Genomic DNA, 18,897 nt, shown 5'->3' on the forward strand with positions numbered 1-18,897 from the left:
GGAAGCCTAAATTATACCACTAAATCCCACACACAAAACCAGCACCAACTTTTATATCTTGAATAGCACACAGAACACATCAAAATCTTCCCTCACTGAAATAAATAGCTATTGTCTGTACATTGCATCTGTGCATAGTATCACTTTAGTCATGAAAATGCCAAATATCAGGCCACCTTGTACAATGTACAGTCCATGGGCTTAATTCAGCCTGGTCAGGGAGAAAGGGGAAAATATACCTTAAAAATACATTTTCACTCTTAACAACTGATGCCAGTGTATGGATTATTTGCATTCAAGCAATGATCATTTTTATCTGTAAAAAAACAGAGGGTTCAATTTGAAAAGGAACAAGCATAGGGTGGCAATGGGAGCCAAACATCCAAAACTGACAGCCATAAGTCACCACTGAAGTTAGCCTCTGGCTCAGGAAGTTTTATACAAATTTTTGAGGAGTCTCCATGCGTCAGCTTCTCCTGTCCTCACCGTTAGCTGCACTAGAAATACATGCAAGCTGCTCAGTAGGCAAATAATATTCTCAGTGGAGAATAAAAGTGGCTGACAGACCTGTGCAGCTCCTCAGCTCTGTAAAAGAAAGAAAAATAGGACAATCAACAATAACCTTGGCAATAACCTTGTGCTGGCTGGATAGCATAAGGCTCTTTCTGTCACACACTGACACTCCTTATTCCCAAATATAGAGCCTACCTCGCTCAAACAAGGAGAGTAAGCTGCACCAGAAAAAGCACTTGCAGAGTTTTCTTTTCTTGCAGAGCAGCACAGATAGAAAGGACTGCAGGGTGACTCAAAGTCAATCCACAGGTCGTACTCTGTCAGCAGGATGGCACAGCCAGGTGTCTCTCTAGGGCTGGACTGCAAGATGGCTGAAGCACAGGAACAACACCTCAGTACTGCATTTTAAAAAAGTGTGAACAAAAAAGACTGAAGTCAATTCAGCTAGCAAAAAACAGACAGACTAAAATAGCCCTAAAATAAAATGAGGTGGGATCTGCTTCCTATAAGGGGCCATGTTACAGTTCCTCAGTTTAGTTCATTTATTTTAAATTATATATGTCAATTGAGTTATTCCCTGAAGTACTTTTAAAATAAATTTCCAGATTAGGATTCAGTCCAGAAAAATGAAATTAGATTTTGGTCCAGCTCTAAGTACTGGTCTCAGTGAAGATTTGAGCACAGACTGTGCTCTCCACAGACCATGGTATAATAATAGAACAGCTTGGGTTGGAAGAGGTCACCTAGCCCATCCCCTCTGCAATGAGCAGGGACATCTTCAAGTAGATCAGGTTGTTCAGATAATTCTGGGCCCAGGATGGTTTGGGTTCTCCTACTCCCCAAGCCTGTACCTGTTCTGAGGCCTTCTGGTCTCAAAACAGGTCAGGAAAAAGCCCACAGGATTTGAAGGGTTCTCTGTATTTTAAGTAAGACAGTTCTTACAGATTATATTCATCCAATAGTAGTGATTAGCCTGCACAGTGTGTGGTTAAGTTATGTTCCTCATCTTTTTTCCTTTACATGGTTTTTCCTGTTATTCTCTCTCCCCCTCTAGCACAGGCTGGTAATTTTTTCTACTGTATGTTTACTAGTTTTTTAAATTTCTAACTATAGTTCCTCTCAACTCTACCACTCCTCCTACAGTTTTTCTGTGCCTCTTTTATATTATCTGTCATCCAGATCAATTATTCCTCTGGCTCCACACCTCATAGGCGTAAATTGGGTTCAAAGGGAATTTAAAGGGCATCTCATCCACCTGCCCTGCAGTGAGCATTGACATTGCACTTCCTTCCTCCAGCCTAGGCACATCAGAGCCTCTGTCAGACCCAGCACATGCTGAGAACAGTCTCTGAAATCTTCTGAGAGATGAGAATGCCTACTTAGCACAGAAGGCAAACTGCGCCTCCTGTTAGGAGAAGCTTGTCAAGTGCTAGAGCTCTCTAAGGTTATTCCCACCCCACATTCTCTATATTTCCTCTGCACATATTTCTATGCAAACACTTTCTCTTCCCACACTTGCTTCTGTGCATATGACTCCTAGCTGGTTAGAATTTGGCATCTATGTTAGCAAAGACATACCAACAAAGTCAATTGTGTTTGCGTTACTAGTGAGGCAGACAGACTTAATTTTGATGAACAAGGATTTCTGTCCACGGCAAAGAGACTGGAACCTCAGGGCGGTATCCTCAGAATGAACAGGTTTTACTGAGGGGTGCAAAACACAGCAACATGATGGGGAAGACACTGGCAGGCTCAAGTCTGAAAGATGCCTCTACCAGAAAAAGTCATCAGAAGGGGGTGCCTCAGGCCCCTGGGAGATGCATCACACAGGCTCAGCCCAGACAATGCCCATGTAGGGAAAATCCCCTTACTTTCTAAGGTAATCTAGAGTGGGAAAGGATGGAGGAGAGTTAAAGGCAAGCAACAGAATCATCAGGGGCTGTGGTATGAAAACTCCAAACAAACTAAAACAAACAAACAAAGAGACTGGATTAAAAATAATGATCCAAAATCAGAGTTTATCTGTTGAGATCTACTAGAGGAGCTATTTTAATATTGTCTCCCTCAGCTTTCTGCCTCTGCTCCTGGAGGTGTCTAAAAAGAACTTAAAAATAAAAATCAAGACAGAAGAAAAAATACACCCTGAACAAAAGACTGAACTTTTTCTGTTTCCATGTAAACTTCCAAAAAATATTGAGAAAGGTGCCAAACCATTTTTATGACTCAAAAAATATTTCTTCTTCCCTTTTCATTACATTATGTCTTGTTTGCCTTTTATTTACTCATAACAGCCACAGTTTAAATAGACAATATGAGTTATGTTATTACATAACTTAGAGTCAGATACCTTGTGTTTCTCAAATCTGATAAAGAAAAGCAGATTTCTCTTAAAGCACACTGTGGCTTGAAACACAAGGCTGTGGGTTTGGAGTCAGACATTATTTTTGTTATCTTCACCAAGCTCTCACACTTGAAAGAGAAGTCCCACCTCATTTACTTAGCTGGCACCACCATAAGTGTTTTTAACCACCTTCCCTTTTTCAGCAATTGTTTTACTGATGGGATTTGTGTCCTGCTCTCCTCAAACTAAGACTAATTACTGCCTCCTTCCATTGTTCAAATTTTCTCCAACTTTTTTTTAAGAAGTTGTTCTTCTGTATCAAATTGCTTTAAAGGATCAAAGTCAGCCATTCACAACACCCGGTCTTCCTTGTCTCTCTGTGAACACCTTTGTAATACATTGCAAGCACATTGTATCTAGACTGTCTTTTGATACGGTCAGCTAAAGGTCTGCTGGGGTGGCTGGGGTAAACACACAAAGCTGGGCCTCTTCCATCTCTTTCACTGAAAAGAATCATAACTTTAAATGAAACAAGCATTGATACTGAATATGCAGACCAAAAGGCTGTTCTACACTGTCACACTGCAACAATCTGATTATTTTGTAGAACCTGGTGCAAGCTCATCCACAGAGACACACCTCAGGAGATCCCAGCTTCTAAAAGCTGAAAAATTCAAGTTCAAAATTTGGGAGAGTAAGAAAATTAATTCTAGGCCTCCTTTATTCCTTTTACCTCAACAACTCCATCTTATTCCTGCAAATGCTCCAAGTGGTCCTGTCTTAATCTAAAAAAAACGTCTAAAAAATCTCTACTTAACATTTTTGCAGAGCTTTAATGCCAGGTGATCTATTAGTGTTCAGGATTAAGTAACTGCATAATAACTAGTGACAGACATTTACAGGCCTTCAGAAATTCCATGGTCAAGACAGAATAATATCCAGGATTAATGGCAGTTTGATCTCAATTCTGAGAAGCTGAATGTTAAAGCCAAGGATTTTACTGCCACTTTGGACAGGCAGCCTTTTTCCAGAGGGAAAATAGCCCCCAAGACAAGACAGCATCTACCATTGTGTCATGTTTTTCCGAAATTAACTCATCAATTTAGCAGCACAGCATATCTGACAGAACAAACATTTAATAAGGATGCAATGTTTCTAAATTCAGTATCAGTTAGCATCCATCAGTTAACATCATCCATTGTAGAAGTTTCTAACGCTCTTTTGTTTCAAGCCTGTAGCAATTGCTTGACTCAAACTGCTCCAGACAGCAGTTTATCAGTATTATTTATCCATTAACACAACTATGAACATCACATGGTACACAAGTCTTTAGAGCTTGGTATCTAAAGCAAGATAAGTAGGATTAAAGCATGATTTTTCATGCTATAAAAGCAATTTGCTCCTCATAATTATTTTCCAGCTTGACTTTAAAGATTATCATAAATGGAAGGAAAGGGCAAGGGAAAAAAAAAAACCAGTGTTCAGACAGCGAGACTGTAAAACTATATTTCTATTTCAGGGATGTGAAATAATTCATAAGATAATAGAATGTATACTGTTTTCCATATGTAATAGTTTATTCAGGCCACAGGACAGATTCCATTGTAACTAATCAGTGGAAAAGCATAATGCAGTAGCTGCAGAGATAATTCCAACAGCAGCTGTAATTAAAAAAATAAAAACAAAACAAACACACCAAAAAACAGGAAAGTGCTTTCTGTGAAAACTTCAATAGTAATTTCAATTTATAATTGCCTTCTATGATGATCACAAATATCTTTACAACAAAATAAAGGCCAGGAATTAGGACTTGCCAATGCTTAAAACCTACAAGCAATACTTTTTGCTTTAAAAAAAAATCTGTAAATTAAATCCCTGAGTAGGACAGATAAAACTCTAAGCAGAAGCACCCTGATTTCAAGTGCCCACTCTCAGCAAGAAGCAATATCTGTTGTTGGAGCTGGTCTACATACAAATCAGAACTGAGTTCAAACCTATAAGCTTTAAAGCCAAGCCAAAGGCTGTGTGGGCATTTCAGAGGGCAATCCTCTTCAGACAAAACACCCTGTTATCAGAATTCCTGCTGTGATGCTGCTGAGGTATGTGGGGTGAGAATACACAGTACACAGTCTGCAGAGATGTGGAAGGGAGTCTGCAATTCAGAAAGAGAAGCAGCTGCCTTGAAAGCCATTCCAACAAGCACTCAGCTACATCAAGCTGGCTACTCCTGATAGAAATTTCTGCTTCAGAACAGTTTGCATGTACACAAAGACAAAAAGCACAGGTATGAGCAGCAATACCCTAGGATAAAACCAGCTGCTGCATGACTGTAGGCCATCAGAGGCTCCAAGAATAAGAAATCTGACATCAGGTATTTAGTTCAGTGCTAACACCAGAAGTACTCAGATTTTAGAGGGGAACTGTTTGGATTTACATTTCTGCTAGCATAATTGCCAGTGTGCAGTTCAAGCCATGCCTGAGGAGAATAAATCAATACTACTTTCTTTGGATGTTTTGTAAATAAATTACTCCAGAAAATACTTTGACCTTGCTTCATCAATTTCTGTTTTATGGGAAGTGAGCCACTGTCCTTAGGCATTGGCAAAAGTAGGTGAGTTTGTAGAGAATCTCAAGAGAGCAAGAAAGAGCCTGAATAACAATGGACAAAACATATTAAATCTGCCCTGACTTAACTTGAAACAAGATAGCTACCACCCATAAGGAACATCACGTGTTTTAGGGGTTTTGTATGTCCAGATCTGGGACACCAGTTTGGGTTCAGAACAGGAATGTTCTCAAGGGTCCATTTCTTCTCATAATAGAAGACTTTGGCATAAGAACCGTATAATAGATAGTTCTTAGCATCTCACTGGGTCAAGCAATAGTATAGGCAAAACACAGACAGTCCGCTAGTTCTAGTGAAACTCTGGAATTTTACTGTAGTAAAATGGAGGTACAACATACTGCTTATAACAAAATGACCATTCCAGGAATTTGTCTGTGCCTCACTAAGAGAAAGTTCCACAAAAATGTCACCTCAGTGCTCAGTGGATGGCACAGAGTCAAGTGAATGGAAACAAGAAGACATTAGGAAAGAATAAATCTGCTTCTTTCAGGTTTCAAACACCTTGAGAACTCTGCATTTGTAGCTCCCACACTTAATAGGAAGTTAAAATGCAAAAAGACTCCGAGAACACCACGAGGACAGTTTACAGGGGCAAAACAATGCCAGTACGAGTAATATTTAAATCGATGAGCACTGAGGGGACAATACAGGACCTATCCTATGGTGACAATTGGACATGATGGTCACTACTTCTTCTAATACAAGAACTACAAGGCACCAAATACTACTAGTAAAGAACAGGTTCAAGTCAAACAAAAGCAGGTGATTCCTCACACAGACAAGGCTGGTCTGTGAAATTACTGGTTAAAGGATGTGGTAGATGCTAGCAGTTTACTGTTTCAAAAAACAGCTGGGCAAATTCATGGTAGAGAACTTTACCAACAAGGTGTCAAGAAGAAAAAAAAAAAGGAAAAGAAAGCCCAACCAAAGAACAAACCAACAACTCACACCCAATACACTGACTTACAATTCTCCCAATCATAAAATTGCTTAGGAAACTATTCTGGAAGAACATCACTATCTAAGAATTGTTAAATTCCTCCCCAGATTTTTCCCCAATTAAAGACCATTGCCAATGCACAACAACAACCTACAAAGACCTTGAACAGTACTCCATCCATGCTTGTGTAGACATCTTTGTTTTTAGCTAACAAACCCTTCTAAACATGAGCATTATTTTCAAAGCAGTTGCTCATATTTTAATTTCATAATGCTTCACTCACTCTGTCTCTCCCTTGCCCTCCCTTTCTCTCTTTTCAGATTAAGGAAAATCCAGATGGGGTGCAGGTGCTGCAAAATGATACAAAGGTACAATAGAACAAGAGTTTCTTAAACTGAATAAAAGAACAGCATTAAACCATGTGTCTGTGCTCCCCACACCTATTGCTTTAATTAACCACTGTAAAAGGTCGGAGTTTTTTCAAAGTCTACAGCATCTTTAGGTATAGGCATACAGATTTCCTATTAAAGTCCTTTTAATTTACTGTAATTAAGGTCCACTTCTATAATTCCTATCCCACAAAAGGAATTGTATTGCACTGAAAACTCTTACTTAGTAAATTTTTTTCTAATTTAAGTAGCATGGGCTTCCCCCAATTCAGCAGAACAAGGAAGGAGCTCACACTATGTCAGATCCTCCCTTCTCTCCAGCAATGGAAATGAACAGTTCCTTGCTTCCATCATAGCTGTTAAATGTAGTTAGCTGGGGAAGAATTCCCATATTAAAAGTCTCCCTAGAGAGGAGAACTAGCTAGCTTTACAAAGATCACATTTCAGCCCCACTTGAGGGTTACTGCTGCCCCTTGGCCACTTCTGTAGAACAGGTAAGGAACTGGGGAGAAAACAGTACTATGAGAGAAAAAAGAAAGATAAAGAAAAGAGAGGCCCTGGGAGAGACAAGTCAAGGAAAATATAGAGAGAGAGGAAGAAAATTATTCAGGAGGGGGAAAAAAAGGACAAAAGACTTGAAAGAAGAACACCAGGAAAAAATGGAAGATATTTTTAGCAACTGTATGAGGATATATTAATTTATAATCCATGTTATGACTACTCATTGGCTAATCAGCTCCCCAGAGAAAATAAAAAATAAGGCTGGAAACATGCAATGAGTAGCATACAGTTCTCCAACATCCTCCATATTCAGCATTTCCATTTGGTTTAACTCATTCTCAGGACCCAAGGTAAAGTTCAGTGACACTCCTTCCTCAAGACCTTCAGCCTAAAAAGGAATCTTTTTTACTAATCTTAATCTTTTTTACTAATTATATTAATATCATAAGTAACATTTCCTTTACCATTTTTCTTACTCCAGCTATATCTTTGATCCAGAAGAAGTACAATCATCTGGATGTATTCATGAAGTAAACAGCTATAAACACAAGGAACAAGGCAGCAATAAATCAAAATTCAGAGAGAACAGTGAAAATGAAGAGCCCAAAAATGAACTCCAGCAGGATGAGATAAACAAAACAGAAAATAAAAATCCAGTGAATAGTACAACAGAAACTCTCTGGAATCACAGAGGCAATGATTCTCAAGAGGATGGCCTTGTAAAGTGTGCTGCAAAGCTTGATGTTGCAGTCAATGGTGGCAGCTCCTGTGCTCAGCACTCCATGCTCAACCCCAACACAAGCCCAGTGAAAGAATCCAGTGAAAAGGGAACCTCCAGCCAGTCAGAGGCTTCTCCAACCAGCAACAGAGACTTTTACACCGAGTCAAATAGGTCTGGACAAGAGCTTGACCTAGAGACAGGCAGTCAGAGTAAGGCAGCCAGCAACGTGCCTAACAGTATTCCAGACTCCCAGTCTGCAGGAGACAGCATCTTTCTCAAAGGAAACTCAATACTGGAAACAGAAAACAATACCATAAGACTGCCAGACATTGATTATCCTCAAAATGGCAATCAAACTGGGAACTATGTTGAAAAAGACAGCTTTTCAGTCAATTGCACACATTCAGACCAAAACACTGGTAGTTCAGCAATACAGGACCAGGACATTCATGCAATCCCACCCTGGGCTGTGAAAGAGAGCAGTATTGAACCTTTTAAAACTGACTCTGCAAGTTTGAGTGAGAGCCTTACTGGCAGCATCACTGCAGTGGCTGTTACCAAAGTCCCACAGGCACCCACACACACCAACCACAAAGATGTCAATGGAGGAATTGAGGAGGAAGATGCAGAAGTTGCAGCAGCTCTGGCTGCACTGGAAGCTGCAACAGCAGGAGAAGACGTGGAAGATGATGACGAGTACTAGATGGTTTCTTTCTAACACACTGGGTAAGATCCAGATGTCATTTCTGGATCAACATGAACAGATATACAGCACACATTGAGAGCTGTTATGAACAGCTTATATAAAAGGAGTTGGGACTAAACCTGGGTCCCTTCAGCTGTTTTATACAGCCTTTTAATTTCTACTGCCCAAGGTACAGAAGAGCTCCCTTGACTAATGGTAATACCCTTGTCTATTGGCCCAAACAGGAGGGCAAAGCATCATTTCTTCCACACAGAATATTCAGTTGTACGCCCATCTCATCTGCACTCATGCAAGTGTTTCCTTTTTTTCCTCATGAAGGTTTGTGCAAACTGCATGTTCCAGGTTCACAAAACTCCCATTATTTAAAATAGGACTATTGAAGCCATGGAGTTAGAAACCACATATTTTCATTATTAGCAGAAAAAAACTACATAAACAAGCCGAAGTTCTATGACCTACTGAAACATGAAACAGGGAAGGCAGGGCAGCTTGGACCAAATTTTACTGTGGCTATGGTTTTATTATGGATTAAGCTTAAATCTGTGCATGTGCACCTGGCACTGGAATGATAACAATTTTTCCCCACACACCTCTCCCTCAACTGCGTTTGATACCCCAAGTGTTGCTGCTTCAGTTCCTTAAAACCGCAGAAGCCCAGCCAAATCCAGGAGAGTGGGTAATTTCTGTTGGTTTAATGTGCTAAAGTAGGTCATGTTAGAACTTCACACACACTGCCAGAGAGGCCAGAGAGATCAAAACTCATTCCCTACCAGTTTGAATAGATTAAAACTATTGTAAAATGACAGCCTGAAACCTCTGAATTCCACTAAATTTTCCAGGTGCATGTCACCTGTCTTAACAACAGTTTTCAAACAGATTATGTCTCAAACATCCCTAGCAAGATGTGTTTTATTTATATGAAAACAGCAGGAGCCAATATGGACTCCTCCTTCGCTCTGCTGTAGTACCTAAATTTACATCAGAAAAGGGACCAAGCTTCCAAACTGGATTAAGAATAAGATCTGAAAACAGTTGCATTCTTGCATTTCTAATGGGAGGGGAAAAAAGGAGGTAGAGACCAATTTGGCGCTGCCAATTCAGGAAAAGTATGGTTGAAGTAGAAAGTGCTTAACATTTTATACTGAAATTTTGTGGTTTCCAAGTTTTTGTTATAAACTCCTAATAAATTTTTTAACCATATGAAAAATAATCTGTTGGCTTTTGTACTTTATGCTTTTTCTGAATATAAAAGTTACATTTAAGAAGTTCAATAAGATATAGCCCTCATTAGATACACGAAAAGCACCAACAATGTATTTGCCTACAGTATACGCTGATGTTGATTTCTCAAAACATTAACGAGTAGGATGGATACCTAGGAGCACTTATGGTACCCAGGAGTACCTGGGAGTAATTAAAACAACCTCAAGTCTCAGCTTCTAGAGAACTATATCCAGCCACAGGCAAGAGTCACAACATTGTATCTGTGAAATAAAAAAGCTTTATATGGTTTTAAAGTATTGTAGTACTGTTGACTTCTCTACCACTTTCCTATTTTAATAGGCCCTTCTAAGCTTTCTCCTGAATGCATACAAGTTTTACAGACCCATTTGTCTTTCTAAGACTACAATTCTGAGAGTCAATGGAAGTGCCGGCACATTGCCAATAATGAGTTATGCTCAGTGCCACCAGTCCTGACTGTCCCTGCCCACCAGCCCAGGGCTCCCCCTGCCCTGCCAGGGGCCCAGGAGCCCATTCACCCACCGAGGGTCAGACCTGCCAGCCCAGCCACGGGCCTTGCCCAAGATGCCTGTGCTGGGGCTGCCCCACACCCCGGCTGGGGCAGCAGGACATGAACCATGAAAAACAATTCAAGTAAAAAGAAGTTAAAGAAAGAAATGCCACAAACACCCCAGAAAACTTCCCTGATTTTTTTCAATATCCACTCATTTCAATTTTTCTGAGCTCCAGCTCAAACTTCAAGTGCAAATCACAGCAAGTTTCTCGCCTTGCTCTCCAAGCATTAAAACATATTAGAGGAGAGCCCAGCTAACTTAAACCAATCAACTCTTCCAGGGGAACTGCCAGCAACCATGGGTCACCCTCTGCAGGAGAGCAGCTGAGCCACAGACAGTGCACGTCTTGTAGCCCAAGCTCTCATTGTCACAAATACAAGAGGCAAAACCCAGCATAAAGCAACTCTATTCACTGCATTGGAAATAACTGCTCAGGGTTCTCTCAGAGAATAAAAAAAGAAAAAAAAAAGTTGGGCATCTGCATATCTCAAACCTACATCACGTAGAAAGCTTCCATAAAATAAACCTGTGAGGTAACACCAACATTCAGACTTCTTTTACCTGCTAAGTTTAAAGTCCCAGTGCAGTTTTTAAATTTAAAAAAAAAAAAAAAAAAAAAAAAAAAAAAAAAAAACAAACAACATTTGTATGCATTTTATATTTACACATGTGTTTTTATACCTTCAACCCTACCATGACACCAGTGAGTGTTAGGAATCCTCAGCTTTGTTCAGATTACAGTACAATTTTCACAATAAATGTGAAAGAATCACTTATTCAAGAAATAATTTTTAAATGTCACACACAATTTCCTCCACAAAAATTAGATTTTAAATAATTATGTGAGAACCAGATCTTACTCAGTCCATCCGATGTTGATTCAAATAAACACAAACATTGCCAGCTTGAAGAATCCATTTTGCTCAGGCAATTGTGAAAGAAAAAAATCAGTAACTTGAGAAAGCAGAAAATCACAGAGAAACAAAACACTATTAGAAGCAAGAGTAAACTGTATTTTAAGACTTCTGTCAAAAACTACATATTATTTTAAGACACCCTGACACTGAAACTTCAGCTATCAATCAACTGTGTTTCAGAGGGGTCACTTATGAAGTATCATTTAAGTCCTTCAGTTTTCCTTTGATACCAAATAAATTAATATTGGAGCTGGTTGGCCAATATCTATCATTATTATGTTTCTGTACCTGATGTAATCCTTTATATGTAAGTGTGAAGACATATGTAGCAATAAAAAACATGTAACAGGATGGGAAACTATTATAAGAGTTGGTATTTCTATGAAAGCTTTTGCATCTTGGAAGCTCCTGTTTTATTTGTTATTCTTCAAAGTCAGTAACAACTTGAAGCGAATTTGCAGTCTTTCAAAAGCAAAGAGACATTGCGGAAGACTAAGCTTAGCACCTTCACATTTGGCAGTAGGTTTGGGTTAATAAAAAAGATTCAGATTATTGGATTATTTAAAAAAAGGTATTATTTAAAAATTTAGATCACTGCAGAGATTTCACTGGGTTATTAAAAATATTTAGATCACTGCAGAGATTTCACATACAACTACAGGAATGGAAAAGAGCCCAGTCTGCCCTCAAGGAAGTTATTTCCTAGAGAAAATGCAGCAAGAGTAAACTTGCTGCAAGTAAGCTTGACACTGCAGAATTCTTCAACTCAGCAAACAAAGTTCTAACAATTAAGCAGAAACCTGGAAATAGATAAATTCCACAAAGATATGTTGTCATCCGATTGCAAAAGTTCCATACCTTCTTGGGGAGTTCTCACGGGCAGCTCCCTGCAGAACTGACTTCTTCTCCGTCACAGCACAGCCAACAAACTGCAATTTTCTCCTCACCCACCTATCCCACTCTTTTGTAGCACTCATCTTCTTATTGGACACAGCTGTGGCCTGTTAAGGGCAGGGCTGTTCCTAATCTTTGGTGATTGGTACAGCTGCAACTCCTCAGGTGTGAGACTATCTTCTGCACTATCTTTATTTTCTTACATTCTATTCCCCCACCCCACAGATGAAGGTGTTTCCTCTCCTTTTAAAGAACAAAGGTAATTGTTTGGGCAACTGTTGCTATGGAGACTTCCCATTAAAAATTGAAATTCCGAAACAGAAAATCTTATTTTCTAAAAGATATTACAGATTTGCTTGTTTAAGTAAAATATCACTTTAACCACCATTTCAAGAGTGAAACAAGAAACACTGACTTGGAAATAAAATTTAAAAACTTGATCTTGGTCTTATGTTGTATTTGCAGTTTCAATTTCCTAAATGTGATTTAGTTTTCCAAAAGATTAATTCTTACCAATGTATCTCATTTTGCTAAATGAGAATACAATATCCCAACATTTACTAAGGTCTGTGTAAATGGTATTCCACGTATTTATTCAAATGCCTATATTATACATTTTAATTACACTGAAACAATGATCTTAATAGATAATTTCTCTGGAATTTTGGTATCTTTCCCTGCATGTAGATGGAAATTGGAATCCACTAAATTGCACAAGAGCATCACTTCAAAATTAAATGTATTAAAACTTCTTCAACATGCTGAATACACAAAGAAGTGAAATTATGAAAGTCATTCTACATTAAAAACTAATTTATTTTTAAACAATTCTGTTAATAAGACTTTCTTTCCAGACATTTTGTCCTACAGTTTAGAACAGAGATATGGTAAAATGTTTAATAGTAATTGTTAGAAGCAGATTAAAATTTTTTCATTGGTCTTTTCAACATGCAATGCCCTTGGCAGACTTTTTTTCCTTACCATCATTAAATCAAAACAGAAACTCCCTAGCTTATTCCCTTGGCCAAGCTTTTCAAATTTCATACATTCACATGCACTGCTCAAGACATTAGTCTTAGGACTCCCTTCTCCATTACCAGTTTTACTTGGCATCTCCAGGAGGTTTGTTTTTGAGTTTTCGTTCATCTTGAACCTTCACAATCCTAAACTTCAGCTCAGACAATCCTTGAACCAAACTCATTGAGTAAACAGAAGGCCGGAAACATTGCCTGCCCCTAAAATGGTACTACTGCTGACCATTTCTGCTAATTCTATCCCACCTCCTTTGAGACTTTTTCCATTTCAAAGGTTGAAGGTTTTGAAGAATCTAAATGTGCATCTTGGACTCTGTAATAAAAATTGAATTAGATTATAGCAAATTAATGCCTTAACGTAAGCAGCATTAACTTTTTAAGTGTTTTTTGTTAAATGCCATTTTAACTTTTTTTAAATTGTTTAGTCCAATTTCACAACAGGATTTATTACATGTAGCTACTCCCCCACTCCCTACCTATTTCTCCTTTAATCAGAGAAAATAAATACTCCCTTGTAAAACTTAGTTTGGAAAACAGGATTCTCTCCAAGAAGCAGGAAAAACATCACCTCTCTTGATTTTGTTTCTAATTCCATTGTTGAAGTACACATCCTAAGCAGTTACCTCACAATGACTGTGATCAAAGCAATCAAGGTTACATCATTCTCTGCTCTGAATCTTGACTGACATTATTATAAACAGGACTTAACAGGTTTTTGCTTTAATTCATGGCTCAATTACTATACACTAATAACTGAGAAACCTTTCATTCATTAACAAAACAAAAAAGCTCAGAAGCCTTTCAGGAAATACAGCATCCCAATATTATGTCAGGTTGAAGACAACTTAAGTACTCAACTAATGCCACAATAAAACCATGTCACATGAAGACAGCAGTTTAAGTCATTTATTTGCTCATTAAGCTCCCTTCTGTTTACTCAGAGCTAGAGATTAGCTTGAATATTATGAGGGTGCAGAAGCAGAGAGGAGGAAAGCAAGACCCTCAGCTATTCATCTTAACCTCAAACATGGCCAGATTTTCAATAATCTGCGATCATATATATCCTATCCCCTCCCTGCTCTTAATACCTGCAGCCAGTACCAAGTAATTCACCTAGACTTATGCAAAATGAAAGGAAGGTAAGTGACAAAGGCAAGATAACTACAGAACAAAATGAATGAGATTAAAACTCTATTTAGGTATTTGAGGATAAACCATAGAGATCTGGGCAAGAATTAATAACTTATGTTGTTCCCATCTCACATCTCTTTAGTTCTTGTTTGAGATTCTCTTCCAAAAATAATGCATTAAATAATTTAGGGGCATTCCTCAGAATAGCTTTTTCACAAAATCCTCAGGGGAAAAAAATGATCCATGCAAATGTCCTTAATTTCAATTGTCCTGATTTCAGCTGGGATAGAGTTAATTTCTTCTCAGTAGTTGTTAGAGTACTTGGATTCAGAATATAGTGGTTTGGATTCAGAATAAGAATGGCATTGACAATACATTGATGTTTTGGTTTTTTGGGAAGTCATGTTTATCCTGAGTCAAGCACCTCTTTTCTTCTCTCATACTCTACCAGTTAGAAGGTGCCAAAGAAACTGGGAGGGAGCAGAGCTGGGACAGGTGGCCTGGACTGACCAAAGGGAGATTCCACACCACAGGATATCATGCCCACTGGGGAAATGTTTGGGGTGATGGTGTTTGCCTTCCCAAGTCACTGTTACACATGATGGGGCCCTGCCCTCCTGGGGAGAGCTGAACACCTGCCTGCCCATGGGAAGCAGTGAATAATTCCCTGTTTTGCTTTGCTTTGCTTGTGTGCACAGCTTCTGCTTTCCCTACTAAACTGTCTTCATCTGTCTTCATCTCAACCCATGAGTTTTCCAGTGTTTACCCTTACAATTCTTTCCCCAATCCAATCGGTGCAGGAGTGAGCAAATGGCTGCCTGAGGCTTGGCTGCTGCCTGGGGCTGAACCATGATATCAATACAAGATGCACTACAGAAGGAGATTTTGCTGTGGCCAGAAGTAGTACAAGTTTCTCTGGAACAAGTCTCCAGAACAGATGAAATATTACAGATTTTTAATGGCACATTTCAGTTTGGTAGGTAAAAGTGACACAGTTTATCTAATAAGCAGACATCATACTCTGCTAGAATAATGGTTACCTTTTACTCATTAATCTGCTGCTTACGTAGACTTACATAAAAAACTCATCTAATTAGCATCTGCAAAAAAAACCAACCATACTAGAGATTCAGCATTAATCAAAAGCAAGACAAATTATCAAAAGCTTTACAAAAGAATATGAATACTCCACCCTGACTGGGAATTACTTTTCCAGATTCATGCACGAGTGTTAATTACCAGGCAATGCACGCTGCTATTGTTTTGACATACGACACACAGATCCTGTTCTTCCTCATTGCTTTGATTAAAAATTTGGCTCAGAGAGAAGTTTACATTGTTCCTTTTAATAACTGCAGCAGCTACTTCCACACCACTGCAGGGCAGGAGAGGGGCTGAGTTGCTGGGTCTGACTAGCCACAGCTCTGCCCCAGCCCCATGAAGCATCTCAGATCTCCTATTAAATCGGGACATTTTCAAATTTTTTGGTTTAATTCTTTTTTTACACTGACCCACTCCGACCTTTTTAAAATTATCAATAAAAGCTTTATAGCTCCCTCTGCTGCCAGCAAGTATGAAATTCAGTTACTCTACACAAAATCTGCTTGCACCTGACAGAAAAATTGCATTCCTGTCTCTCTAAGCATATATGTGTGTAGAGTCCTTTGAAAACAAGATTTGAGAAATTTTATGGGTATTTTAAGACTCTCTTAATATTGCTGATTTTATTGGATAATTATTCTTACTGTAAATCAATATTGAAGACCACTAGTTAAAAACTACTTTTAATACAGTAATTTCAAAATACTATCTTATTCAATATGAAAATCAAACCATATTATCACCTGAGTATTTAGCTGGATATCTAATGACACCCACAAAACAAAAATCAATTATTCAGAACAGTTCAGAGACAAGAGTTCATCTCAACTGCTTCTGCCCTATCACTACTATTTTTCAGTCTATCTTCCCAAGTCTTTCACACTCCCATTGCTGCCTCTTCTCTGAACCTGCCCTCCCCAGCAGTGTCTCTCCAAACCTGTCCCTCTGCATCAGGTACCAGCTAGATTTGTTAGTTGTTCTGCTGTTCTGCTCCATGCTGACAGCCACGAAAAGTGTCCTGAATCCCTTGGCCCATTTCAAGACCACCCCCACAATGGTGGAGTACCCGTCTGTCTTGCTGCACTTCTAACAACTCTGCAGCCCAGAAGGGACAGGACTGGGATGACTGACTGAAAATAGACAAGGGAAGGGGGCATCAGAGGCATTACACATCTAAAACTGAGGGGTTACACTGGTAGAAAAATGCGTTTGCTAATACATCCTCCTTTGTGTTGTAGCTGCCGCTACACTCCACCTCTGCAGTGCTAGAGGCTGCCTAGATATAATTTAAGAGGTGTTTCAGTTTCAACAGGTGCACTGAGCTAAAGACTGACACAGACCCACACAAGGCCTGACATACAGAGACAGATGGCCAAGCACTACCCACGTAACTGGATCTGCACTAAGTCCATGCCACAGGGGACTTGGCTTCACTTATCTAAACTCCATAGCAAAATACACCACCAACCCACTGCTTTCCTCCAGATAATTTGGAAGCAGTTTACTCTAACAGCATAGAGCTTTCAGATCTTGACACTAATGTCTGTTTGAAGGCTTCTGCCACCATCTTGCTTCCGGCACTACAAGTCTGGCATGTCTCCTACCTTTTCTTTGAAAGTTAAAGGAACAGACTCCTACCTTCTCAAACACTTCAGCTTCCTTTTCCTTATCCTGCTCCAGCCCTACATATCCTTTTATTAGTTTTGCCTCAGCAGATGACGTCAACCTGCCAGGAAGGAAGCTCCAAGGCTGACAGGGTGCTTTCCAGCTCTGTGCAATGGTAGCTCCAGAATCAGCCAGCCCCCTCAGAGAGGAAAAAGGGAGCATCCAGAACAACAGCTAACATCCAATCACGGCTTGAGTAAAAAAAACAGCAGCACCTTAGTGCAGGCTCCCTACCACTACAAAAAAGTATTTAAAATTAAAAAAAGAAATCAACAAGTGGAAATTTCAGATGCCAGTATTTTGAGCCCAGCCTCCCTCAAACAAAATCCCAAAACACAGGATTTCACTAAACACTGAGAAAAAAATTAAATCCATTTTTATTTGTCCAAGTGTTACATGCTGTTCATTAATACTAGATAGCCAAGACTTAACCACTCTTTCCTTGTTTACCCATTAGCAGTAGCATTAGTCACTTAGCAGGGAAAATAAAGTGCCCAGAAACCCTAAATTAATAGATACAAATTGATCCACACTTCATACTACAGGTCACAGCTGGAAGTCCTCAATGACCACTAAACAGCCAGGAAACTTATTTCCTTAGGAGTGACAGTTTCACATTCCAACCCAGTAGGCACTTTCAGCATTACCAAGCCAGAATAGACCATATGTCCTCTCTTTCAGACAAGGCTAATCTCATAAAAAGGATCCTTTTAACCCACATGATTTTTGTATTAGTATGCAGTTAAGTAAAAGCTAATTCATTTGTAGGGGGGGGGGGAAATAACCAAGAAAACAACCAGACAACAAATCTATCTGGCACCTTTTTTTTCTGTAATTTCTTATCATGCTTTTAGTGTGTATTTCCTTCTTCTGTGTCTTTCAGTTCAGCTCTGCTCACTGGAAGTGGCAGCCCCATAACTCCAGCAGCCTCAAAAGAGCTCTCAATTCAAGCTGTACACACACCCTCTGCAGGAATACTGGAGGCTGGGATTATTCCTAGGTAGTGCATAGCTGCAACATCTTCAGATTTAAGCACACAGGAAAACACTTGTGCTTCAGCATTCCCCCAGAACGGGAGCAGCTGGCTGCAGTAACACTTTCACCAAGTGACACACAACACACCTGGGAGTACAGGGACCATATAAGGTACCAATTTTGTGAAAGTTTCTGTGTATGTGAAAAACAGGGATATAGCTCAGAAAAAAAATGGCAATGAGAAACCAGGTACACTATGGCATGCTTTCAACTGAGACTTTCATAAAGAGATTAAAAAAAAAAAGAAATGCTTTAATTCTTACCATGTTTCAAAAATACATTGCACATGGGCTCTGTGCTCTTTACAAGTAAAATCAGATTTTATTAAACATAGAAGTAGCTCCCTGGACTATTTTGCTACAGCAGCATAAGGTAAGATCCTGAATTTTGGAATAATTCTTCACTAAAAATGAAGTGCCTGCATTGGGGAAAAGTAATACAAGAATTAATCCATGTGAAGAAAATAAAATCCATTTGAAATAATTTTTTTGTGTTTCTTTTGAGGACTTGTCTATGTCAGTCCAGTTATAACAGAATTTCTCAAACTTTAATACAGCAATCCTTTTGTATTTCAGTGTATGTACATA

The 18,897-nt window shown here is 39.1% G+C and overlaps 1 protein-coding gene across 1 annotated transcript; it reads left to right on the forward strand.

Annotated features, from left to right (window-relative positions):
* Nucleotides 1-6,720: 6,720 nt before the first annotated feature.
* Nucleotides 6,721-8,734, forward strand: C4H4orf19 (chromosome 4 C4orf19 homolog). The gene is made up of 2 exons (XM_030948297.1): nucleotides 6,721-6,788; nucleotides 7,792-8,734. The coding sequence occupies exons 1-2, from the start codon at nucleotides 6,757-6,759 to the stop codon at nucleotides 8,732-8,734; spliced, it is 975 nt and encodes a 324-aa protein (XP_030804157.1). The 5' UTR covers nucleotides 6,721-6,756.
* Nucleotides 8,735-18,897: the final 10,163 nt, after the last annotated feature.

The sequence above is a fragment of the Camarhynchus parvulus genome, chromosome 4 (assembly GCF_901933205.1).
Source record: "Camarhynchus parvulus chromosome 4, STF_HiC, whole genome shotgun sequence".
Taxonomy (NCBI): domain Eukaryota; kingdom Metazoa; phylum Chordata; class Aves; order Passeriformes; family Thraupidae; genus Camarhynchus; species Camarhynchus parvulus.